The sequence below is a fragment of the Hevea brasiliensis genome, chromosome 5 (genome assembly GCF_030052815.1).
Source record: "Hevea brasiliensis isolate MT/VB/25A 57/8 chromosome 5, ASM3005281v1, whole genome shotgun sequence".
In the NCBI taxonomy this organism is placed as follows: domain Eukaryota; kingdom Viridiplantae; phylum Streptophyta; class Magnoliopsida; order Malpighiales; family Euphorbiaceae; genus Hevea; species Hevea brasiliensis.
In genome coordinates this window covers 10543802-10571376 of record NC_079497.1, presented here as the reverse complement: position 1 = coordinate 10571376, position 27575 = coordinate 10543802, and the positions used below count along the sequence as shown (strand labels likewise).

The 27575-nt window shown below is 27.3% G+C and overlaps 1 protein-coding gene and 2 non-coding genes across 3 annotated transcripts; 2 read left to right on the top strand and 1 right to left on the bottom strand.

Moving 5' to 3' along the window:
- Nucleotides 1–10605: 10605 nt before the first annotated feature.
- LOC131180469 (small nucleolar RNA SNORD36) lies at nt 10606–10695 on the top strand. Its single transcript, XR_009149239.1, has one exon. It is a non-coding gene; the product is annotated as a small nucleolar RNA SNORD36 (small nucleolar RNA).
- Nucleotides 10696–11109: 414 nt separating this feature from the next.
- Nucleotides 11110–11193, top strand: LOC131180492 (small nucleolar RNA SNORD96 family). Its single transcript, XR_009149259.1, has one exon. It is a non-coding gene; the product is annotated as a small nucleolar RNA SNORD96 family (small nucleolar RNA).
- A 5501-nt stretch (nt 11194–16694) lies between these two features.
- LOC110639420 (protein TIFY 9) lies at nt 16695–19271 on the bottom strand. Its single transcript, XM_021790353.2, has 6 exons — nt 19074–19271; nt 18783–18975; nt 18611–18698; nt 18398–18488; nt 18253–18310; nt 16695–17094 (listed from the first exon to the last, which is right to left on the bottom strand). Exons 1-6 carry the CDS (start codon nt 19174–19176, stop codon nt 17046–17048), a joined length of 582 nt encoding a protein of 193 aa, XP_021646045.2. The 5' UTR covers nt 19177–19271; the 3' UTR covers nt 16695–17045.
- Nucleotides 19272–27575: the final 8304 nt, after the last annotated feature.

Below are 27575 nucleotides of genomic sequence, written 5' to 3'. Positions count from 1 at the left end.
AGATTTTAGCTACCGCACCATTTTCAGACGTCCCAAGCACGTCCCCTGAGTCAGAATCATCATAGGTAAACCCAAACCTTGCTTTTTCGTAATTTTCTAGTGCTTAAATGGGATTAAAAATACATAAAATATTCGTGGTAGCTCAGAAAATTTTGATTCTTTTTGCAATAGCCTAGTAATATTGCTAAGGACCTCGGGGCAAAGTTTTAGAATTTTTAGAGTTTATTTGGGTAGTTTTTGCAAAAATGATTAATTATAAGGACTAAACAGTAATTTTACATATTGTGATTGATGACTGTTTGGATGGGCCCAGGACGGGCTGTGTGATATGATTGAGTTGTGGGTGTATGGTTGGTGGATATAGAAGTGTGTTTTAAACCCATTTGCAGGTTGGGTAGGTCCTAGGTATAGGGGAGACTTTGTTGAATTTTCGGTACGACTTAGAATGTATTTAGTTTTTTCTTGGTTTGTATTGAGTCAATTGTATTAAATAATTATAATAAAATTGTCAGGTGAGTCGGGACAGCCTTCTTCCTCTGCCCAGCCGCCATAGTGACTGTTGTCAAGTCTGTGAGTAAAATATTAATTTTAATTGTAATTTTGATATTATTATATGTTCAACCATGCTCATGCATCACTTATATGTATATGTCTATGTAGTTAAACTCTAGGCACGATTTATGTTGCATTCACAATTGTTAAAGTGCCATGGATGTGTTTGTGGTAATTTGGAGCAGTGTGCGTGCGTTGACGTGCGTGTGGTATAGTGTTGGATATGGACAGGATGGGTAGACACGGCTTGAGATCTTCATTGGGACCCAGTCCTTTAGGGTAGACACGGCTTGAGTTCTTCACTGGGACCCCGACTTGGTTTTTTAAGCGAAAGTCTGGCTTGAGTTCTTCGCTGGTACAGGTTGGATTAAAGAGAGCTGTATAGGGGATCAGCTCCTGTATATTTTATGATTTGACATTACTGGGTGTGTGAGTGTTCCAAATAACCTTTTTGCTGTTATGATGTGAAAATATTGCTGATGTTGCATTAGCTTTAGATAGTTATAGAGATTCTGGTTAAAATTGATATTTTACTCTCTGAGTCGAACGCTCACTCCTGTTCATTATTTTTCAAGCTACAGGAGGATTTTTATTGTGGTTAACCTACTTTTCTCCTTTGCAGGTTGTGTATTAATGTTTGTGTAATTCTATTAACTCCTAGAATTTTCGCATGTGTTAAAAATATTTATTTGATTTGGGTCTATAATATAATTATCATGTTGGACCTGTAAACTTATTATTATATGCATAATTGATGGACTGGATGAGGGAGCTGAGCTCCCATTTATTTTTATGACATTTGAGTATGTGGAGGGTGAGCTGAGCTCCCAAGTTGATTATATATTGTGTTTACAGGTCGGATAAGTCAAAAACTCCCTGTTGAAAGGTCCACTTTACGGCCGGACTCTGTCCGGTTGAATTCTTGAAATTAGGCCCAAATGGGCCTTAGAGTTGGGTTAAGGAATAGTTAGGCTTACTACGGGCCTCGGGGGCTTTAGGCTGGCCTAGGTCCTAGTACCGGTCCGGCCCATAGGTTGGGTCGTGATAATATTGCTCTGTGGACCTTGTTAAGGCAATAGCAATTGTAATTAAAAAAAAAAAATAACAAGTGTTCAAAATTGAAAGCTATAAGCCATTAAAGCACAATTGTCAGTTTAAGTAACAATATATAAGAAGATGGTTATTGGACCCTGAGTAGCTAGAAAGCAGCATTTAAACAAAAAGTTGTAAGCCACCCAAAAGGATGCAAAGTTATATTATGATGGAGCTGACAACTCCGAAATTACATTGATGATTTAGGTGCTGCTGTAACCCATTTCCATGCACTCTTTTTTTTTTTTGGTTTTAATAATTGCATTTCCATGTTGCTTGAAAAGTGCCCAATGCCTCTAATTAATATTCAATAGCTTCTCCATGCATTTATGTCAACAAGCTCATCAAGGAAATTACATCCTTTCCTCCCTCTTAGCAAAGTTATGTAAAGTATCTGTTGCTTGTGGGACCTTAGCTTCTAAAATTGCCAAAGTTGTGGTAGAACATCAATGTATTGAAAACACTAATTAGCATATATTATTCACTTAAAATTCAATTAGCAGACCTCTCCTATGCACCCAACTTAAAATGGTTACTACGAAAGAACATTGAAAGCAAAGTGATGGTGTGTGACAAGTTTTTGCGTCTTCTCCACAGACCCATTACTGTTAAATCCACAAACAAATGCATTGTATTGAAATCTTGTGAAAATGACAGGTCTTGAAGAGAATAATTTAAAAAGGAAAATGTGGGAGGAGATGGGTTTTGTAGTGTAGTTGGATAAAATTTGGCATGGCATTGTAGGGTGGGAAGTGGGGTGATGATGATTCCGAAGATAAAAAGGAGAGACAACTTTCTATAAGCCTCTCCTTTTGGGATTACCCACTTTGCATTGCATGTCCCCTTTCAATGCAAGCAATTCCTTCCGTCTCACGTCTATACGAATATTCAATATTCTCCTCTTTTTACATCATTCTCACCCTTTCCCACTTTTCTTTTTTATACTTATCCTTCTTTTTTAATAATCAAGTCTACATTGTCATCAATATGTTACATTTTTTTGTTAAATATTTGGAAAATACTATTTCAATATACATTACAAAAATAATATAGTTAAAAAGTAGATATAGACAGGAGCGGATGTAGCTCAATTGACTTTTTTTTTTAAATATTTTTTTATTTAAATTAATTTCTAAAATTTAATTATTAAATTATTTTTTAATAAAGTTAAAATATATATTTAATAACATCAGTTTTTAAAACATATATTTAATAACATCAGTTTCCTTTATAACGTATGTACACTCATTGTAAATATTCATAATTTAATTTTTTTATACAATTCTATAAAATTTTCATGTCATTTAAGTAATAAATGTTAAAATATTTTGTAAATTTATTTTTGTATTTTCTTAAAAATATGTTATTGAAAATTTTCTATATTCAAAATTTATTTTACTTCTTGAAATAATGGTTTGATTGATTTAATTAAGTACTATTTATTTTTTATTTTTTTTTATTTTTTATGTTATATTTAAATTACACGTATTTTTTATTTTAAAAGTTATAGGTTTAATTATGTAGAAATTTGGTTAAAATTTTATTAGGATTCCTATTATTTATTAAGATTTTATTAATTAGTATATTGAATAATTTACTTTTATCAACTAATTAAAATAAAATAAAATTAATTTTTTATTATTATAATACTAAATTTAATTTATGGATATTTTTTACAATCTTTAATTATATATTTTAATTAGTTTTCTTAAACATGCACGGCACATTATTTGCGCATATTAACTTTTTTTATAAATAATTTTTTATTAATTTCTCGTATGTGATGTAATATAATAATAATAATAATAATAATAATAATAAATTAAAATAATTTATTATATAAAAATAATTAAATTAATAACATAAAGATAATTTAATATTATGAATTAAAAATTACAATTTTTTCTATAACTTTATCAATTTTCTTAAATATTATAATTTCATGAATTTTTAGTTGAAAAGAATAGAGAAATTATTACAATTAGAATCTAAAAAAAAATCATAATACATGTTTGGTTTGCCATTTTTGAAAATGAGTATAAAGATTTATATTTTATAATGAATTAGCCTTAACAATTAAAATTGTATAATTTCATTTATTTAAATCTTCATTTTTATAATTTTATTTAAAATTTTATAATTTTATCAATTTTATTATGAAATCAAAAGTTTTAGCAACACAATGCTAAAACTTTAAACATCACTCTTATCAATTAACTGATATTCTTAATTTGTATACCTGCATATTGTTCTTTACGTGGAGTCATGTGTTTCTGTTGAATTTGTATCGTAATCTTTACAGTAGTAAGATTGTGAATTTCAAGCATTTATGTGATACTCTTTTGAAATTAATCATTAAAAATAGAATTTACGTGAAACTAATTAATTGAGGTGTTTGTTTTCATATCAAACATGTATTATACTAAGAGATATATATACTCTTACCTCAATATATAAATAATAATCTCTTTATATAATATAATATTGTCTACTCATCATTTGCTACGTTATTAGATGACCAATGATCTATAATTGGAAAAATATTAAACTGCCCTTTTATAATAAATACTCAGTTAATAATAATATTAATCCAATCTAAGTTAAATTAAATTGTTATTTTCTATTTAAATAAATATATTATAGTTATGTTAATATATGTAAAATATAATTAAATTAAAAAATAAAAATTATACAGTAACAAAAAAGAAGAAAAGAAGTCTTTTTTTTTTTTTAATTTTCCTTATAATAATACAATCTTATCTTTTTGAATTAATCATGATTGTATAATTCTAGTAAAAAAAATTTGTTTTCAGTAAGGTAAGATTTTTATTTTTATTTTTTTATTTTAATAATATTTTTGTGATATTATATAATATAAAAATTTAAGGATATTTTTGTTTATTTTAAATTATAATAAAAAAAATTTATTAAGCAAAAATTAAATAAAATTTAAGTGCAAATAGAATTAAGAATTTAAAATTTATAAAAACTCTAAAATTAATTTAAATAATAAAAATTTAAAATAAATTAATTTTTGGTAGTCAATTAAATTTTATTTTTTTATTGTCATATTAATAACTAATAAAGGGCATTTTGAACCATGCTAATGTTCCCCTCCCTTCATGCATTTATATATAAATATCGATTAATAATTATATATTTATTAATTTTGAATCAATTTATTATTGACAAACTAAATAATATAAAATGCAAATTAATGGCAATATATAAAATTATTTATATAATTAAGCTAACCGAAACGACCAATCTGCAGGCTGTGCATGTCGCTCTTCTGCTTCTTCTTCTTCTTCTTCTATATAATTCTTTAGTGCTTCAAACTCAGCAACATCTGCGAAAGATCATCATTTGCAAGCCACAGAGTTATATATAAATTAAATAAATATTTAGATATTATTCTTGGCCGACTGGATTATTTAAGATCCATTAATTCTTTAGAAAACCTACCACTTGCTTCCGTAATCTCATAATTGTTCACATTACCAGTTTTCACTACCAAAAGGCAAAAGCCTACTCTGCAATTACTCTTGAATGGACTCTCTCTCTCTCTCTCTCTCTCTCTCTCTCTCTCTCTCTCTCTCTCTCTCTCTCTAGTCGGCTGGTCTCTAGTCTTATTTTATGGGGCGAGTATTATTTGATTTGAATTGAATAAATTGAATTAAATTATTTTAATTTAGTAATTTTATTTTATTTTTAAAGTGGTTCAGTTTAATTTGATTTTAAATTTTATAAATTTTAATTATGTTCATTCAATTTGATTTCAGAGAGAAAAAAATTTAATTGAATCAAATTAAATAGTATTATTTTATTATTATAAAAAATTTATATATTATATGTATTTTTATGTATATAAATTATTTGATTTCGTTGATTAATAGTTATTATGCTCAAATCAAAGTTCAAATCAGACTAAATAACTTGAAAATCAAATCTAAATAAAAAAAAAACCCAACAAAGTTAAAAACTGGTTGATTCGAATCAAACTAAACCGAATTAAGGCAGTTTCATTTTTCATGCATTTCGGTTCAATTTAATTTTTAAAATATAATAATTCAGTTAATTTAATTTTGACGATTCAATTCAATTTGAACCAAATACTCAGCCTCAAAAGATTTTATCCTATCACCCTTCTTTTCTAAACGTTAATTAATTTGTTGCTGGACCCCTTAATTTAACTACAAATTATATTAGTCCTTGTGATTTACCTTCAATATCTTTATTTGTAAATCAGGATAAATTTTTTCAGAAATTAAAACTCCATTTATTTTATAAAAAATAATTTATTTAACAAATAAATAAAATTTATTATTTAGAGTATATAGAAAATTTTAATTTCTTTCAATTTATAATACTATAAAAATATTTATTACTATAAAAACTTTATTTTTTACTGTTTATTATTGAATATAAAAAATAAATACATAAAAATAACCATCGCTACAAATCCCTTACAAATATATTCATAAATTTTCTTGTATTTTAATAAGTTTCTCAAACTTTAAAAATTAACTTCTTCTTTTTTTTAAAAAATAATAATAATTATTGCATCAGAAAATTATTTTTTATTGACTAATTATACTCTTATTTGAATTCCCAAAAACTAAAAAAAATATAAAAAATTTTCATAAAATAAATTATTTTCTTTTATTTCAAGAACTTACATTTATAATTTATTTATACATGTGGTAATGAAAATTTTCGGAGGTTGAATATCAAATCAAAGCATAACTGGAGAGCTTGGAAGGCAATCAAAATTAGAAAGGCTGAATCTCTTTCCTTTTCCTTTCCTGTTACTCATACAAGGCATGATGGGTTTAATGAATATGGTTGCTTGGCCTTGCATATCAACTGGTAGACTGATATGAGAATTAAGATCACCCAATAATAATAATAAATTAAATTATAATGAGTTGGAAAAAGTTAAAACGACATCATTACTCATTTGAGTGGCGAGCTGAAATATGTGATAATCTTTTTTAGCAATGAACAAAAGGCAAAAACTAGCCCTATTTATAATCATTACCCACGAGCGGATCAAATTAGTTTTTTTTTTTTTCTCCACAGCTGTTCTTAATTAATTAAGTGCAGTTTCCTTGAAGAGTGTAGGCAATCCATATATAAATATATATATATATATAAATGGTCATTAATGTTACTTCTCATCATGCCGACTTCCCCAATTGCTTTCAACCGCTACCATGGTTAGGCCAAATATGTTCTTCAAGGCATCCACAAAAATCTTCCATACAAGGATATGCTTTAGTTGTCCCAAGTTTTTATTTATTTATTTATTAGAGGTATAGTGCCAATATTTAATATATATGAAATTCTTTATTTTTCACATCTTTAAGATATATATTAGAGAATCAAACTAATTAAATTTTCCTTTACATTAATTATAAATGTAACACAATATAACTAACCTTAATTTCAAAATAGTTAGATTTATTTACTATATGAATTTTTTCAATATTTAATTCTATTTAAAATCAATTGCATTTTTAATATTTAAAAATTATGATTTTTTTAATGTTACTTCTTGTCACATTATATTAGTCTTCCTCTTTTCCTTTTCACTTTTTTCACTATTAATTTAACAGATTTTCATACTAGGACATTTGATATTTTACATTAATTGATCATCTCTTATTTTATTTTTAAGGTCATACACGCACTCTTTTTTATGTTCATTTCTAATTTTATCAAATGTTATAATACTACACATTCATCTTAGCATCTGTGTGTCTTTTACACTTATTTTATAGATGTGTTATACATTAAATGTCCAACATTCACTCTCATATAATCGCCTTCACCACGAGATATATCACATATATCGCTCTTGTCCATTTTGTCTATCCTATTTTGATTTGATGAATTACATTCTTATCTACTACTCATTTTTTCTGAATGATATGTGAAATCTAAATGTTTGAATTGATTGTATTTTGACACCAAAATTCCATGCAGTTGAACCTCCTCTACATTCCTTCTATGAGAATTAAACTCACGATACACATATTTCGCCATACTTCTACAAAATCTAAAATCCTTGCTCTTAATAGTCCTTCCACATAACTCCAACTTTTAGTTAACTCTTTCACTAGTTTCATCCATTAAGACACATACACCATAGAATATCATTTGAATATGAATAATTATGTAATCTATAGTATGGTAAACAAGTATGGACTCAAAATTAATCCCTAATGTAGATCCACTGTTTTGGAAAACTCATCTATATCTCCTTCCACTGTACTTACACTTATAATTGCCCCTCACACATGTCTCTAATGACATTTATATATTTGATGCTAACTCATTTACACACTAAATAACTTTCCCCGATATTTTATCATATGCCTTTTTAGGTCAATGAATGCAATGATGAAATACTTTTTCCTATCCCATAAATTTTCACTAAACTTTTTAACATAGAGATAAGTTCTGTTGTAGATTTACTTAGATATAAAGCCAAACTAATTCTCCAGTATCTTAATAGTTTGAGGTTAATCATGATTTCTCATGATTTAATTTTTTTAACTTAATGATTTAATGTTTCGATAGTTCGATATCTCTTTTGTTCTTAGAAATACGAATCAAAGTGTTCATCTTTCACCCATTTAACAATTTTTTCAAATTTTGATATGCGATTAAATAGCTTAATTCGTCTACCTATCCAAGATAAATTCATACAGATATGTATATAAACAAAAAGTGTATAAATCAAATATACATCACCACCAAATTATTTAATCTCTGCCCATGATAATGTATCATTTCCTTGCAAAACCAATGAATATAATATATATTTATAATTTTATAGGCATATAGTACAAAAGTCCCTTTTTTTTAGTCTAATTAACAAACAAGAATATATTCATTTAATGATGTCTTAATTATATATAGTTAACAGTCCATATATATATATATATATAATACCAAAATGATAAAGCCCCACCTCTATGATTTGTCATAAACAAATAATTTCTGTCCCTAAAAAGAATGAATATACATTTATAAAATATAGTTCTTTTCTAAAATTAATCAGGGAATGTTTTTTGTGTTGCCACACTGTTCAGAATTCCAACATCACAACAGAAATAATGATGATGATCATCATCATCATCAATAAACAAAAATATAGCCATGCGCATGATGCATATGCACCTGATGGATGGTTCACCATAACAAGCATGCACCCTCGAATTTCCCAGAGTTGAGAGTACTTAAAGGCACAAAAGGCCAAGTTCCATAAAATTCCACGCCTCGTTATTTTTTTTATAAAAAAAAAAATAAAATTTATTTTGCATGGACGAGTGTGGGCCTGTTTCTTTTGTGGGCCACAACTGTCTGACTGCGCGTGCAAAGCCGGAGTTCATGGGGGGCTCTCATTGTGGGTCCCATATTCCTACAAGAATCAACACGTGTTCTGTCAGTTTCCAATTTTCAATTACCTCATCATTATTCTTTTTCTTTTCCTAATCCTCTAAACATCAATTATATCGTCTAATACCATTCTCAATTTTTCTTAATTACCATATTAGTGCCTCTTATGGGAAAATATAAAATAATTTCAATTTAGGGTTCGCATTAGGAAGAACGGGAAGGGTTTGTCATGGTTGAGTCACGTCGACGTTTTATTTATTATAAAAAGAAAAGAAAACAATTAAAAAAAATAAGGGAACGTGAATCCTGCGAATGGCTCCCCTCTTACTCGTAATAATAATAATAATTTAATTATTATTATTATATGGTGTAACTTTAAAGAATGTATATATATATATATATATATATATATATATATTGGGCACCACCACATATGGATTCTTTGATGCGATGGCTCATCCCTGTTACTTGTATTGGTCAACAACCCAATGAAGAACACTCTGTCTAAATATTCATCGAATCATTAGCAGTAGTCATTTCTTCTTTTCTTTTTCCCTTTTTACTGGGATTAATTACTTGGATGCATGCCACAGGTTAATCAATTAGCCTTTAATTCTGCCCATTAACAGCAAATTCTCTAGCATTCGAGATTGCTTAGGAGTAGCCATTGATGCAAATAAGAGGATTCCGCCATGTTATAAAAGGCATAATTTTCCATATATTACTAAGAGTACTGATGTCCCTTTTTTATCTCTCCACACATCAATTACATCGAACCTAAGATCTATATATATAATTGGGCATGGCGGTCCATGTACTTTCTTTGGGACTTGGGATTATATATGCTTTTAAGTCTAACCTCATTGGAACTAGCTTGGAAACAGATTCCTTGAGCGAACTGAAGCAAGAATTTCAGCTCTTTCTCTGTCAAAAGTCCAAAAATATGATGGTCTATGGTAATGGGATGGAGCTTGTAGGTCGAGTAGGATTCACCGGCGCAAATGGTTTAGCCGAGCGGGCTGGTTTTGTAAACCCATGGCCCAAGCCAATAGCATATCTCAAACATTACAGCTTTAGCTGATAACCAAAAGGCTTGGGCCTGGCACTGGCAATACCTTGGGCCATATGTCCTCAAATGACCTATGAAGTGTTGCTTGCAGTTAGATGTTGTGAAGAACTGCGACAGCAATAGGCCTTAAAAGACCTTGCTCGAGGATACTTTAATATAAATTTGTTAGTAGTTTCGTACATCTAGGATCATGTTAAGCTGGACTTGGTATTGGGCCCCATTTTGATGGCCGAGAAGTCAAAAGCGGCGGGCTTGATGGCCTTAAATCGGTAACGGCGTCGCATTCGTAACTTATCAGGCGATTAGGGTTTCTAGGTCGCCTGTGATAAGGCTATATAATGGTAGCTAAACGATACCACATCATCTTTGAGTGGCAAATCAAGGCGGAGGAGTGGCTGATTCAACGAGAGTAGGTTTATTATATCTTGTTTACCTCGGAGTATAGAATCTCTTGTTTTTTTTTTTTTTTTTTTTGATTTATAACTGAGCAGATGATGAACAAATAGATTTTAAAAGATGCTGATCATGAGTATCCATGAGGCTTCAATAATCGAGCTTTTTAAAACTGATGCTCAGTTCATCCTCTCATCTCTTTCTTGTTTTTGTCTCTGTTTATCATCAATTCAAGAGCTTCAATTTTTTATTTGTGATTTGCTCTGTTTGATCTTAGTTTTTTTTTCTTTTTTGGGGATCTGACGGGGGATTTCATTGAAGAAATTCCATACTAGATTTGGAGCAAACGAAATGTCAGTGTTTGTATAATCCAAAAGTAAACGTCAGATAGAAATTCCCTGACGCGTCGAGGTCCTCCACCATATTCTTGGTGGAGCTCCTCCGCGAGAAGGGAAGGAGTCATATTCCATCGCCTTGTGTAGCGGCGTCGCTGCCATTACAATTTGGGACTGGCCATGAGTCATACATTTACTTATTTTAATGTAATTTTATTAATTTGTAAGTGAGTTTTTTTGGTTTAGTTGGTTATAAAAATGTTGCCGATGATGATATCTGATTACACCAAATTACCATCTGAATGGCTTTGAAAGCCTTGCTGCCATTCTGCAATTCTGAGGCGCCTAATTGGTTCTAATCTTAAGAATGTCAAATTTGCAATCAATCTCTGTTCTTGAAGTATAGAATTGATAACAAATAGGCAAATAGCAAAGAGAAATCACCTATCAGTCCGTCACTGAAGTTAAATTTGCAAGCAGGATAGGAACTGGTAACCTGGTCCTCGATGAGAAATTAAGAATGGGTTTAACTCGTGCTGATGGTGCTCAAAGGTCCAAGTCTAGGGCCTTGGACTAGAAATGCCTACTCTCAGTTCTCAAAATATGGCCCAACCACAATGAATTAATAAAACAATATAGACGATGGAGATGGAGATGGAGATGGAGATGGGGATGGTGGGGGCTGCCCTTATTCAAATGGAGATAAACTGCTGCAGTAATTCAAATGGAGATGAGCTAATAATAATTAAGGCTTACTTGGTTTAACCATTAGAGGTAGTTGATGATTATTAATTGATATTAGATGTATATTAAGTATTTGATAAACTTATGTTAAATTATTATGGTTGATGTATAAAATAACAATGTACCAAACTCATTCCGAAAAATGAATAAATTAAAATCAAAGAAAAATTAACTTAAATAACAATTAACTGTAACTATTAAAATAATAATGTATTTTATGATTGCTTAATTTAAAATATAGTAAAATTATTTTGTTACAGAAAATAAAATAATTTAATATTTTTTAAATAATTAATTATAAAAAATTTATTAACTTAATAAAAAAATAAAATTTCTTTAACATCTTATGTTAACATTTTAAATTTTAATTAAAATAATATGTTAAATGTGAGAGGCTAAATAAATATATTTTATTTAATTTTATTTATAATTTTTTTAACATTATTAAAAAATATTATATATTTTTTATGTGAAAATTTTATTTTTTGTTAAGTTAATAAATTTTTCACAATTGACTATTTTATAAAAAAAATAATAATTTAATAAAAAATTTATGAGATTAATTATAAAATTCATTAAATTAACTTATTTTCTGTAGTAATTTTACTTTATTTTTAAATAAATAACTATAAAATATACCTTTACTAATTATGCGTCATGAATTTTATTCGATAAATTAGCAAAGGTTTTTTTTTTCATCTTAAACAATTTATTTTGCTTATATGAATAACTTGATATTGGTAACTAATAAGTATCCTATCAATTATCAACTAATCTTTTTTTTTTTTTTTAAGTTTGCTAAATATGTTGAATTAGCTGTTTGTATATCTATTAACTATCAATTAGGAGTGATAACACGTTTATGATGTGTTTTATTATTTGTGTCACGTGTTAACCCGTGATCCTTTAACCCATCTTAATTTGTGAACTCATTAAATCCGTTATAACCCGCCAATCCATTATGACTCATTAACCTAAAAATTATATTATTAAAAAATAATAATTAATAAATATAAACTTAAGTATATTCATTATATTAAAATTTTATTATAATTATTTTTATTTTTTAAAAAATTTATTTAATTTATAAATTTATATAACAAGTTAAAAATTATTTTGTTTTACAAGTATTATTTTCAATTTTTTTGTTAAAATATTAATGAACTAAATATTAAAATATAACTTGTTTATTTTATGTTAGATTACTTATTTTTATATATTATTAAATTTATGTATAATTAAAATTAATATGTAAATTGCATATAATATATTAATTTATAAAAATTAAAAGTATCAAAATTTATTAAAATGTGTCAAATAAGTTATATTAGGTCATGTCCGATCATATTATATGAGTTGAATCGTGTCAATTCGTGTTAAATGAATCGTATCGTGTCAAGTTAATCCAATATGATATAATATTAATCGTGTTGTGTTGTGTAACTCGTATAACAAAATGGTCGTATTCGCATTTAGATTTTTGACACGATTCATTAATTGTATCGTGTTCATGTTCGTTTTGTATTTGTGTTGACACAAACATGAATCTAGGGGTGAGTATTCGGTTAGAACCGAATTAAATTAAATTATAAAAATCGAATTACATATTTTAGAAAAATCGAACAGAACAAAAATTGATGAAAAATCGTATCAAACCAAACCGTTCTATTTCGGTTCGATTCATTTTAATCGATTTTTTTCTCTTCAAAACTGAATCGAATCAAAATAACTAAAATTTTTATAATATAAAACTGAACCGAACCGATTAAATTTTAAAACCTAACCAATTAAACTGAATTAATTCGATTCGATTTGATTTTTCAATTTGAACCGAAATTTGCTCACACCTACATGAATCACCAACCTGAATTGCCACCTTTATGATCAGCTACATCTAACAACTAAAACAAACACCCATTTACTCCCTTACAACAGGAACTAATTACAATGAATAAGATTTTTGTTTTAGAAAAAGCAGTGACTAAATTTTTATAATTGTATTATTATCATCAATGTTTTCAAATTCAGCCCATTCATTTAATTGATAAAAGTATAGGATATTATAACTCAATTTTGTGGGTTATATTAGCATTAAGATTCAAGTTGACATAAAGTCTTTAAAATCCGTAATAAACTTAATTATTCTCAAACTCATATATGAACTCCATATAAAAACTTAGCATAAAAAATAAATGGTCAAAATTTGATGCATCCATAAACGTAGAAAATATTCGTAATTGAACACCTTGTTCAGTGAAATTTGACCAAAAGAAGATACCTACACGAAATCCATGGTATCACAAGTAACAAGCTACAAACTTATTAGTTGATTCAAAATAATATTTAAAGCACAAAAGATTATATAAAATGTGCCACGTGATCTTAAAATAATTTAAATAAATTATTAAAATAAAATACATTTATAAAATTTTCATAAGTCAATACATGATAAAATATAAAAATTTTGAACGTTAGAGTTTAAAATTCAATTAGGATTGAACCGGTGTACTATTAAATAAATATTATTATAAAATTAACAATCTTTAAAAAAAATAAATAGTGTATTAATTTGTAGTTTGAAACATTTCATAAATACATATTAAAATAATTTTAGTTTAATTTTAATATGTTTAAAATATTTAATTGAAATATTAAATTTTAAACAATAATATTTATAATAAAATAATTCTCAAATTAATATTTTCATAATAATAAATTTATATTAATAAAAAATAAATTTTAATATATTAAACTTCTATAAAATAATGAGAATGTTATAAAGAATTATAAAATAGAAAATAATTGAAGTTAATATATTAATAAAATAAATTATATATCGACATCACTAAGAAAAACCTTTATTTTTCTTTACAATTTAACACACACACACACACACACATATATATATATATATATATATATATAGAATTTAAGTTTCATAGGTTGCAAGCATTAAACTAAATTCAACTATCAATTGTTGGATTTTTCTTTAAAAAATTGAACCAAACCTAACTCATCACAGAAGTAAGTTAAGGTGAAAGAGTGTTTAAAATTATATAAAGAATACATTACTCTTATTTTGAACCAATGTGGGATATCAATATATCCCCTCATATTTAAAATCAAATACTTAGAACGTAAAACGCTTATGGGAGGTCTAAACATAAATTGAAAGGCTCTAATACTATTTAAAAAAAAAAAGACCAAGCTTGATTCACTCTTAAAAATTAATTCGAGGAGGAAAGAGTGTTCAAAGCTATATAATAGATATATTACTCTTATCCCAAATAACAATGAGATATTATCAAATTTTCATTAAATCAATTTAATTAGTTTAACTGATTTATTTTCGTTCAAATCAATTTAATCGATTGGACTGTTAAGCCGATTGGACCAATTTCGATTTTGACAACCATAGTTATTTTTCATATTCTATATAGTAATTGCAAAATTTTCCAAGTCTCATTTTCATTTTATGTGTGATATGATCACTAAAATATTAATTTTGAAATGCATTCACCACTATTAATATGCCATTCCAATATTGAATGAAAATTGCACCCTGATAAAATTCGGAACTGAATCGGGTCAACGGTTCTGGTATTTGAATTGGACTAGGACCGGAAGAGAGGGGGCTAATTACGGCTTCCCATTTTCTGAACCAAAATCATAATTGAGTGGTTCAAACCGGCAGTTCTGAATTAGAATTAGCCTGATTTAATTTTTTTTTTTTTAACATTTTTTCTATATTATATAGATGATTTTGAGTATATTTAATTCTTGAACCATTTTCAAATAAGATACACAATCATTTTTATGAATTTTTGAAGTTAATTAGCATATTTTAAATTTTTAAATTTGATTTCAAATTTTTAAAATTCTATTTAAAAAAAAAACATTAGATAAATTTGAGCATGTTTAATTATTAGACGATTCTCAAATAAGGTATATAATAATTCCTATGAAGTTTTGAAGTTAATAAACATATTTAAAATTTTTAGATTCAATTTGAAATTTTTAAAATTTTATTTTTTCAACATTTTTTCTAACTAATGTAGATGATTTGAGCATATTTAATTTTTTTACCATTATCAAATAAGGAGTACAACAATTTCTATGAATTTTCTAAGTTAATTCGCTTATGTAGATTTGAACCGGAACCAAAATCAAACTCAGACCAAAGCCATCTTGAGCCGGACCAAAAATGGATCCCAACCGTAACTATAATCACTTTAAAGCCAGACCAGAACTGGCCTGTAACAGTGAATGAACCAGAACTGACAACTCAAGGGCCAGTTCCGATTCAACCCAATCAAGGGCAAAAAACTGTTGATTCTGACTTGAAACAAGACCAAAATGGGTCCTTGTCTAGGTCTAGCAATTGTAGCCTATTCTAAAAATATAAACTGTAATAATGTATTTGCAAGTAATTGATGACAACCATAAAGTTCTATAAATTCATCATGCTTTTTCAAGTATTAGACTTACGGTGGATGTCCTGCTTCCGCAAGTGAGCCTGCCAAAAGTAATTACTTTTAACCTACCTTCAGTAATTTATAAGTGAGGTTTAAATCTTGAAATATACCTTCCCAATACTCAGCTTGACTAGGGAGTTTTGGGGTGGGTGATTTTTAAATGATGTAATCAAGTCTTGACATTTATTTCTAAAGTAATCTCATCTTACTATTAAGCTAAGGTATGTAATTAAAAAGAAAGTGTTTTTGAAGAATTATATATGTGGTAATTATATCTTGGACTTAATTTATTGTCAGTACTTCACTGGTTGTCGTTTACATGTTCATATTTTATTTTTCCAATTTTCTACATGGAAAAGTTCAGCAAAGAACGCTTTTACCAGTTTCTGGATTGTTTTTTTTATTTTTATTTTTATTTTTATTTGTTTTTAACATTTAATTAAACAACAATTCTAAGCAACGATTAATTGACCCAACAACCATCTTTGAATGAATTGCATAGTTCAGAAGACTCAGAAAGGACATGTTCAAACCACCAAAAATAAACAATAAAACACATGCTTCTGAACGAGTTGAACAAATAAAGAAACAATTAACAACTGAATTAAGAATAATAAAAAATATATATAAAAATAATAAAGTTTGTACGAATAGGTTAGTGTAAACGTGATATAAATGCTGTAGATAAAATAATGACATCAATTAGAGAGATGATGACCATAGGAAACTACAGCGAAGCAGGGAAACGAATATTTTAGCCTAATTGCCAAGACATTACTAAAACGTGACTCTCAACCACTTCAACGGACCCTAGTAAGCCAAATTCCATTATCTAAAGTATATGTTGTTTTTCTTTTGCTCCGCCAAAAGAGGAAAGAACATTAGAAAGCAACCCCAACTCAGAGCCATAAAGGAGGAAACAGTATTCTAATTGTCCCTATCCTGAAACAACTCTTTCATGGTCTTCTCAGTTCCGCTCTATGAACGACAATCAGGTGTGCAAGCATAAGGAGACAGTGAAGTCAACCTGCAAAGATAATCAAAACCGCGTGTTAATGTTTATTTATCATATTTGGAAACGCTTATTTCCAAGTACAAACACACAATACACATTAACTAGAATATAAAACGTCATTTTATATGGCCTAATTTCATCTTGTTGCCTAATTTATTGAGCTGTCGACGTTTGACAAGGTAATAACTTTGCAAGATATTTTTTAATGCTTGTATGTATTAGTTGGTGCCCTATCTCAGTCAACATTGGTGTGCATCACAAAACACTTTCGGCGCATTTTTTTACAGCTTCAGCAAGGAGATTGTTAAAGAAATGAAACTATATATATATATATATATATATATATATATATATATATATATATATATATATATATATAGGGACAAGGTCAGACACCACCAAACCCAATTTTATTCCTTCAAACAAATTTGGTGTGCTTTTTAAATGAACTCTGGTACGAGAATTTACCTTCAAATTTTAAGGCTCCTTTTTTCTGATAAGAATTTAGGAGGTAAATTTTAAATTTTTGTTTTATTTTTATAAAAATTATTTTATTTGGCCTATAATTTTTATTCAATATATTGTTTTTTCCATAGCTAGTATAATTCCATCGCTTAGAAAAAATATGTAAATTAATAATCTCAACTTTAATAGTTAACTTATTAAAAGGATTATAAACTCAATTTTATATAAAAATAAGTTTTGTATTAAAATTCATATAAATTTAATTAAAATATACATAATAAATATAAGAATTTATATATAAATATTTAATTTAAAGATTATTAAAATTATTTTAATATAAAACGATATTTATGCAAAAGATTATTCAGGTTAACATAGAAACCAATTTGCAAACATTTTCAAAAAAAAAGAAATCAATTTGCAAAGCGGAAACATGAAATGAAACTTTTACGGTTAAAAATGAGATGAATGAAATAATTTCTACAACCACGCTTCTCTGATGAACAACTAGAAATTCAACGGTTAACCAACTAAAATATAGCTATTTTTATGTGAACAGAAGATAGACTTGGCTTTCTAGTGCAGAAATTGCATATCAATAGCAAACACAAAAAGCAAAATCAAGAGAGAGTCACGTTTACTAATATTTAGATCTACAACATTCTTTTCGCGAATCAAAATTCAAACAAAGAGATATGGTTTTACCTTTCCTTGCGTTTCTCCAGAAACCTCTGCAAAGACTTTCTCCTAGCAATCGGCAGATCTGCTCATGATAATAAACACAAATCCATTAATTTTTTTAATAAATAAGAAAGTACGAAATTGCGGAGAAAAATTAAGAGGCACTCACCTCCTTCAAGGCTCTCCAGCACTTGTTTTTGATTGGTAGATTCAACAGCTTTGGAGAATCCATTTTCGGCAAGTTTCAAAATGGACTCCGCCTGTACAATTGATTCAACGACAATATCTAAGAAACAACTCTTAAAATTTCTTTTAATTCTTAAAATAGTAATCACGCCATATATTTACTGGAGAAATTGAATGTGTTTTTATCTTCGCCTACCGTGTCTCGAGGAACATCGAAAACCGCAACGGTTCCGTTGTAGAAAATCGTCAAAGGAGCAGTTTGAGGAGGATTCTCCAAAGCAGGCCTAAATATTAATTTTTATCAGAGTCGATAAATTGAACTATCACATTTTAGATGTAAAAAGATGGAAAGCAGAGCATTTAAGCACCTTTGAAGGGGATAATAGACGGGTAAACGTGGAAATGGAGTCTGTTCTTCTTTAGGAGTAGCAGGCACCGAAAATGACTTTTTGGAATCGAACTGATAGCCATTTTCTGGAGTACTCTGCTGATTGGCAGAACCAGAGGCAATGACAGACTTGAGAAGCTCAGGATTGATTTTTGATATAGCGCTCTGAATATCTGCAAAAAAATGAGAAGAAAATTTTTCAAAATTGTAAGGATTGAACAAAAATGCACATAAAACTTGAATAAGAAGGAAAAGAAGAAGAAGAAGAGGCCTCGAAAGCTCCTCTGGCGATTAAGGAACTTAGGGAAACGAGAGTTAGCGGAGATCTGCTTCTCCATGCCAAAGAAATCAAGCTCGACAGTTGCTCTCGACATCTTAATTTGTTTATCTGATTAAATCGAGAATGTGGTGAAGGCAGATAAACTTAAATGCAAGGGCGGGAGGAAAGTAGAAACTGAGGGCACCCTAATAAAGGGGGGCTGTACGTGAAAATGCACGAGTTACATATGAGATTAAAAAAAAAAAAGAAAAAAATATATATATTTAGGGGTGGGCAACGCTCGCTCGGCGGATGTCACACGCCTTGAATTAATTTAAATCTAATATCTGATTTAAATCTAATAAATTAAATTGAATTAATTTGATAATTCAATTTAATTTTTAAGATAATTCGATTTATTTTAGTTCAGTTTAATTTTATATTTTAAAAATTTTAATTATTTCAGTTTGATTCGATTTCGAAAAAAAAAATGATTGAACCAAATTGAACTGAATCAAATTATTTTATTTATTTTTAAATTGATTTATTTTTATAAGAAATTTTTTAATTATATGTAATTATATATATAAATTGTTTAATTTCATTTATTAATAGTTATTAGGTTCAAACCAATGTTAAAATCAGATCAAATAGCTTGAAAACTAAGTATAAATTAAAAAAAAATCTATTTAAATTCAAAAACTAACTAGTTCAAACAAAACTGAAATAGAGTGGTTCAGTTTTGTTTGATTTTTCATTCATTTCGATTCAATTTAATTTCTAAAATATAATAATTCAGTTAATTCATTTTTTATAATTCATTTTTTATAATTCAATTCGATTCGCTTTGAACGGAATACTCAACCCTAAGCACAGGTCCAAGTCCGACTACAGTAAGTTAGTTTTTCACTTATTTGGTGTTGATTAAGTATAGATGTTTTATAATAATGGGATTTAATTAAATAATATTATTTTAAAAAAATACCAATTGAGGATAAGTTGAAAGAAGGGAAATTGAGGTGGTTTGATTATGTGAAGTATAGACATAAGAAGGCTCCAGTTAGACAAGTAGAGCATATTAGGTTAAAGGATAGAAAGAAAAAAAGGAGTAGACCTAAATTAACTTGGAGGAGAGTTATACAACATGACCTATAAGCATTACACATTTCTGAGAATTTAACCCAAAATCGTTTAGAGTAGAGAAAACGAATCCATATTGCCAACCCTAAATTTTGAGGATAAAAGTTTAGTTAAGTTGAGTTGAGTTTTATTTAAAAAAAAAACAACTACTATATTTAAAATTCGATTCTCGATACATTTTTATTAATTATACTTATTATTCTAGTACTTGACTTCTTGGTTGGACTTTAAACTCAATTTCCTAGTCATATTTAATTTAATTTATTCAGTGATTAAATGTACCTACCTTATCACAATAAAAATTTATATAAAATTTATAAGGTGCTTCAAACACATCATGTATTATTATATAATTAAAAATTAAAAGTTAAAACCTTAAATGTGCATTTAAGAAAATAAAAATAATTATTAAATATATTTATTATTTTTGTAATCAAAGAAAAATTATTATTTAATTTATGTATTTTAACAAAATTAGTATACTATTTAATCTATGTATTTTACTTTGTTAAACTATTTAATTATTCTATTAAATTTTTTGTTAACTAATGTTGGTTAAATTGTTATTTAGTCTATCTATTTTAAGAAACTAATTAATTATTATCTGTATTGTGAAAAACAATACTATTTAGCCCTTTTATTTTAATGAACTAATTAGTTGATATTTATATTATTAAAAACATAATATTTTGAAATATATTCTTGAGAAAAGTAAAAATTATTATAATGCTCTTTCCAGTCCACTAGATAGAATTGTCCACTTTGGCTCAATGGATCTCACAGTTTTGTCTCTTGAGCCCTTCTTCGAGGCCCAAAAGTGCTATCCAGGTTAGAAAGTTTGTCACTTATATGGACCTTCACTTTCCCCTCCCTTTCCAATGTGGGACTCGGTTTATTCCTGCCCCCCATTTGGACAAAGTCACTAGCAAGCCTCTTGCTCAAGCTGAGATCCTTTCCCTTTTCGCACGAGATGTTACAGGCCCATTAGTTTCCGCTTGGTTTGTCCCCGAATCACACCGTACTGCGGGAGGTCGGCTCTGATACCATCTATAGCGCCCCTGCTCCAACCACTAGAAGAATTATTCATTTTGGCCCATCCCATTATGAGCCTCACGGTTTTGTCCCATAGGTGGAATGGGAAACATCATAGGATTTCTCTCAAGCGAGTACGCTTAACCCCAGAGTTCTTCTAACTCTCTAGGCTATTCCACCAAAAGGCGCCTCTTGTGATTAGTTTCTCTCATTTCAATGTATGATTCGACTCATTCCTGTGCCCCGCATTCCACTATACTAGGTAGCCTCGCCATCCTAGAAGCCTGCTAGGAGTTTTACTCTCTTATGCCACTTTCCGCCCTCATCAGACAGCTTTCCCAGGTCCGGTCATCACAAATTCTGTTATGTGAAAACTAAATATAAATTTATAATTTTTTTAATTATTTAAGTATTTTCATTCAATTGCTTGGATATCATTTTTATATTTAATCTATTAGGAAATAATTCTCTTTGATTATTTAGAGATTTAAGGGAACTTATTAACCTTTTTACTCAAATAATTTACGCTATTTTTGATCAAGAGATGAGAAATAGAGAGAGATATATGGGAGAAGAGTGTGGGTACAGGGGAGAAAAACATGGGAGATAAAAATAAGCAAGAGTAAAAGAGAAATAAGAGAGAGAAGATTAGGGTAGTTTAGGTATAAAAAAATTATAGAAATAAATATTTAATGAAATCAAATTTTAGAAGCTAACTAATATATATTTTCAAAATATAGAGACTAAATAATTGATTTCATTAAAATAGAATGATTAAATAGTAATTTGATTAGTATTGACAAATAAAAAAATTAATGAGAGACTAAATAATTTAATGAAAATAAAATGCAGATACTAAATTGTGAAAACCTATATATATTTATTATTTATTATTATTTTATTTTAATAGCTAACAATAATTTAATATATTTATAAAAAAAATATTTTATTTGATGGAATGCTTATTTATTTTTATATATATATTATTTTTGAAATTAAATATATATTTGCATTCTAAACAACCCAGTTCAACAATAACTCTTATCCCATTATATACTTAATAAGACTCTTCAAATATATATACCCTAATCATCTCTTTCTGCTAAACTTTGCTCCCAAGCCTGTTTATCACGTCTTTTTTTTTTTACCAAATACTCTCAACATGTATTTTCATCATCATTTATTTATTGTTATATATGTATATATATAAATATATAAAATTTACGATTTATAATATGATGTGCGCAGAGAATTCATAAATTCTTATTTCTCTATTAATCATCTTCGATTCTGTTTTCAAGGTAAAAATTCTCGTTTTTTATTCAATAATGAGTGAATTTGATTTCATTTTCTCTCCTTAAATCGTAACGATTACTCTATAAATTTATTTTTCTTCTTTTTGACTATTAATATTGAATTGGGTTGATCATAATTACTGTGAGATAATAAACTAAAATTTATATATATATATATATATATATATATATATATATATATATATATATATTAAAATCATTTTATTTTATTGTTATTTGATATTTCTCTTTTATATTTTGAGTGTATAGGAGATTTAAATATTCAGTCTGTCAATTGAAATTGTCTCTCGTCCATTGAAAATAACCATTGTCTTGGAGGTTTCAAGTGAGTGATAATTATAGTACATGACACCGTTTTTGTCTCTTTTAAAATTTCTTAGCATTAAATTTGCTACTAAATAAAATTTTAAATCAATATTTTAACAATTATTTTACATGTGATTTTCTAGAGCTTTATTTTATTATTGAATTTTATTTCGATTTTGATTAAATAATTGATTTTGTAAATTATCTCTGCATTAGAGCAATTAGGATTCCAGAAACAGGCATTTAATGCCTTTATATTGATTGATATCTAAATATAAAATTTATCGATGTGTTACGCTGAATTTATTTGAGATTGATTTGATCTTATTGGCTCTCTGAAAATATTGAAATAAACTGTTAGAATTGCACTATCAGTTATTATTTGCTATTTGAAATTTTTCGTAGATTTTGATTGATTTGTACAATTTAATTTTCTGTTTTAAATTGGTACCTGTGCCCAGTATCTATATCTGCTATCTGGCCCTGCCGTGTGGACTATCACGGTATTAGATTGCATTGTTGAGTCATGCATTAGTACAATTTATAGTTTGTATTAGTATCATATGCATTGATATTTGTGAAGGAGGAGGAAGATATCTGGTAGCGCGCTTACCATCTGACCTTTGATGATGTGGGGTATCATCACCCTGGTGTACTGTACTATAAAATTTTTAATAAATGAACTTCTTTTATAGATATGTTTTATAAAATTATTTTATTAATGATTTTGATAGCATGAGCATGATTTTATTGAATAAAAAAATTATTGTGAAATTAATCAAGCGTCTACCTGTTCCTATTTCGTTATGTGTTGTAATTATCATTCACTAAGCATTAGCTCAAACCACGTTTTTTCATGCATTATCCTGCTTTGCATCAAAGAGAGTTTTACAAATTGATCCAAATATTTAGTCTATTTTCTGAAGAGGGACAATTTTTTATTTATTCTTATGGTATACCCAAATTCATGTTTCTTCAGGCTAATAATTAATTTAGTTTATTCAACAGTTTAAGTTTTTATTTGAAACCTATAGAGACTCCACAGTTTACTTATGGAATATTTATGATATTTATTCAGTATTTTATTTATTTAGATTTTATCTATTTTTTAATATTAGTAAATAACAATATATTCATTCAAGATACTTTAAAAAGACTTGCATAATTTAAAAATACTTAAATTATAGGTCGATCACGGCTCAGAATTTTGAGTCGTGACATAAATAATATTTTTTTAAAATACATAAGCTAAGTAATTAATTTTGTTAAAATGTAAAAATTAAATTATAAGTTTTTCAAATTTAAATTCATATTCACATGGGTGAGGATAATATAGTAAAAATAGTAAGAGGCACTTGGTATTTACTTTTTATTTTTTAAACTTAAAATACATTTTTAATTTATAAATTAATTTAAAAATAAATAATTAATTATTTAATAAAATTATTTAAAAATATTTTTTAAATAATTTAAATATTTATTTAAAAAATTTAATTCATCACATTATTAGGTGTTATAATTATTAAAATAAGATAATATTAATATTTTTTAAAATTATTAAAATAATATAATTTTTTATTTTATAAAAAAGTAATTTTAAAGTAAATTTCAGAGGCTGAGGCAATAAAAAACGTAGAGGGAATCACGTGAACTGTCGGTTAGGTGAAAGAATAATATATTATTATTATTTTTTTTGTTTTTGTGCAGTTTTAGTTTGGTGGTAACGCGTATGTCGTGCAATAGGCGGGAACCTGAGGGCTGACCGTGAGCCAACAACAATCAATAAGAACGTGATTAAAATTTTGCAGTTGCCCTGTGGAGCACGTGTCAAATTCCAGCTATCCCAGCCTTTCTTTTCTTATGGTAATTTACAGCTAAGGCCCTCGTATTTAATAAAACTAAAAGATTAATCTCGACTTTATGTTTAAATAACAATTTAATCCTTAAAATTTTTTTTCATCAACAAATTGTTTATTTTGTTAGCATAAGACCCAATTTGCCATTAGTTATTTTTAAAATGTCACGATTGCCCCCTAATTTCCACTTAAACTTGTTTTTGGATTTGCCAATCAACTTCCTTCCCCTTTCATTGGGGAAATCTAGGGAAAACAAGTTCCTTCTTCAATTAGCTTCCATCTCCTACACAGCGGAGTCTTCAATCTTCCTTCCCCCAATTGTCTCAAATCTCTTCGAGAAAAATCAATCAGCTTTCTTCTTATTCATAGGCGCCTACTTCTAGTCCTTGAGCTGTTGCTATGGAGCTTGAAGTCTGCACTGATGATCCTACCATTGATAGGTTCATGCAGATGGCTTGGGAAGCCTTTGGTGGAATAAATGCTCTAGTTAATAATGCGGGTGTAAGAGGAATTTTTTTTGTCTTTTCATTTTATTTTTAAATATTGTGGATTGATTACCCTGTTTGGATTCCAAGAAAATTGCGTGAAGAAATATGACATGATTTCTTTGTTTAATTAGCCAAGAACACTGCTCGTATTAATAGCGTAACATGGCTGGGGAGAAAAAGTAGGAGATCCATTCCTGCCTTCTCAATAGCAATTTTGCTATTAAACAAAATTATCAGTTATCTATAAAGTCAAAGATTGACAAACGGTAAATCAGCCCTCTTTTTGATAGAAAGATCAATTTATTAATAAAAATTAAGAATAAAGGATAAATTTCATTATAATATTTCTAAATTTAAATTCTATAATTTTTTGTTTGAAAATTAAAATTTTATAAAAATTAAATTTAATTAATTTTTAATTAATTCTTATATTTGTAATAAAATAATTTAATTCTTTTTAATTTAAAAACAATTTAAAAAAATAAGCATAATTTTTTCAAATTTTAATTAAATTTTTTATAAGTAATTTATTCTAAAGGAAACCTAATAATCCAATACTTAAATTTTAATTTTAATACAAAATCATCCAAAATTTAATTTATCACACATGAAAATATTTTTTACCTACTATTAAAAGTTTAACAACTTAAATTATTGAATGACTTATTATTAACATGATATTTTAAAAAAAAAAAAATCATTATCTAGCTTTCTTTTCATCACTCTGTTTTGTCATTCCTTCCCTCTGTGTTTGTCTAGCTTTCATCTCTTGCTCACTCCATCCCCTGTCTTCTCTCTCTTTCGCTTATTGTATTCGTTCTGTTTCATATCAAATTTAATTTAGCAATCTTGGTATAATATAATAATTATTTAGCACTATATATTAGATTAATATAAAAAAGGAAAATATAAAATGTAGTTTATGATTTGGAGCACTATTAAATAGCTAGGATAATGCAATTAATTAGTATTATGTGGTTAAATTCATTAGTATAGAAAGTCAAAAATATCAATAAGTGTTAAGTGTAATAATAAGACACATTACATTTTTAAGGAGAAAATTTAAGTTTAATTCATAGAAAAAATATTAATAAGAGGAAAAATCATGAATTGAAAGAAAATTAGTCTTATTTGAGTCATAAAATAGACATAAAAAAATAACAGTAGAAAAAAAAAAAACTAAACATCTTAGTGACAATTGACATGGCATAGTGTTTATTGTTGTTTTGATCGTAGTAAAAAATATTATTTCTCTTATTTATAATATTCAGTTGTATAAATGTCTATATTAAAATTTAAATATTAAAAAAATAGATAATGAAACATTAATTCTGATTTAATAAAAATAAAAAAGATGAAATTACTTTTTTTTTTAATTTTAACAGTTAATTCAATTTATTTTTATTGAGCATCTCTACTTTAAATCTCTATATAAATAGTTAATCTCATTGACGGCTATTATAATAGCTAATTATTGTTAAAATAATTATTATTACTAAATAAGATCTTTCATGATTGAAATGTCAAACAAAATTAACAAATTACAATAAATTTTAAAATTGAAATATTAACAAAATCAATCAATATTCAGTCATATTGAACACGATATCCCCAACAAATTAATAGCGCGTTTCAGGCTTGAGCGATTAACGAGGAAAAAAGGAAGAAATTGAAGGACAGCCTAAAAAAATCCTGCTTGTTGAGGAGACCTGTTGAAAGCATCAATGAATCGACAATGCCTTGTTGAAGAACTGGTCTTCGCTTTATGCAGTTCGTATCATAGGGAGAGAAAATTAAAGGCGGGGGAATGTCTCTGGCCCAAATGCGCTCTTCGCTTGTAACATTAATATTTATATGCAAAGAGTAAAATATGTAAAAATTTGTCTTTATTGCCCTATTGTGGTTTTCTTGTTGCTTCTTTTATAGTGCACCTTTTTGTAAAAACACAGCACAACAAACAAGACTCTGAATTGAGCAAAGGCAAACAAAGGCAGCAGGCAGGGTGAGCACTATTAAGGTTGAATCAAATAAATAAAATTAAATCATTTTAATTTAATAATTTAATTTAATTTTTAAGATAAATTGGTTTGATTTAATTTTAAATTTTAAAATTTTAATTATTTTAATTTGATTCGATTTTAGAGAGAAAAAAAATCTGTTGAATCCGAATCGAACTGAATTATTTTATTATTTTTAAATTATTTTATTTTTATAGATAATTTATTTATCACATGTACTTTTATATATATAAATTATTTAATTTTATAGATTAATGGTATTAGATTCAAATTAAGGTTAAAATCAGATTAAATAACTTAAAAATTAAGTATAAATAAAAAAAACTCATCAAAATTCAAAAAATTCAAAAACTGATCA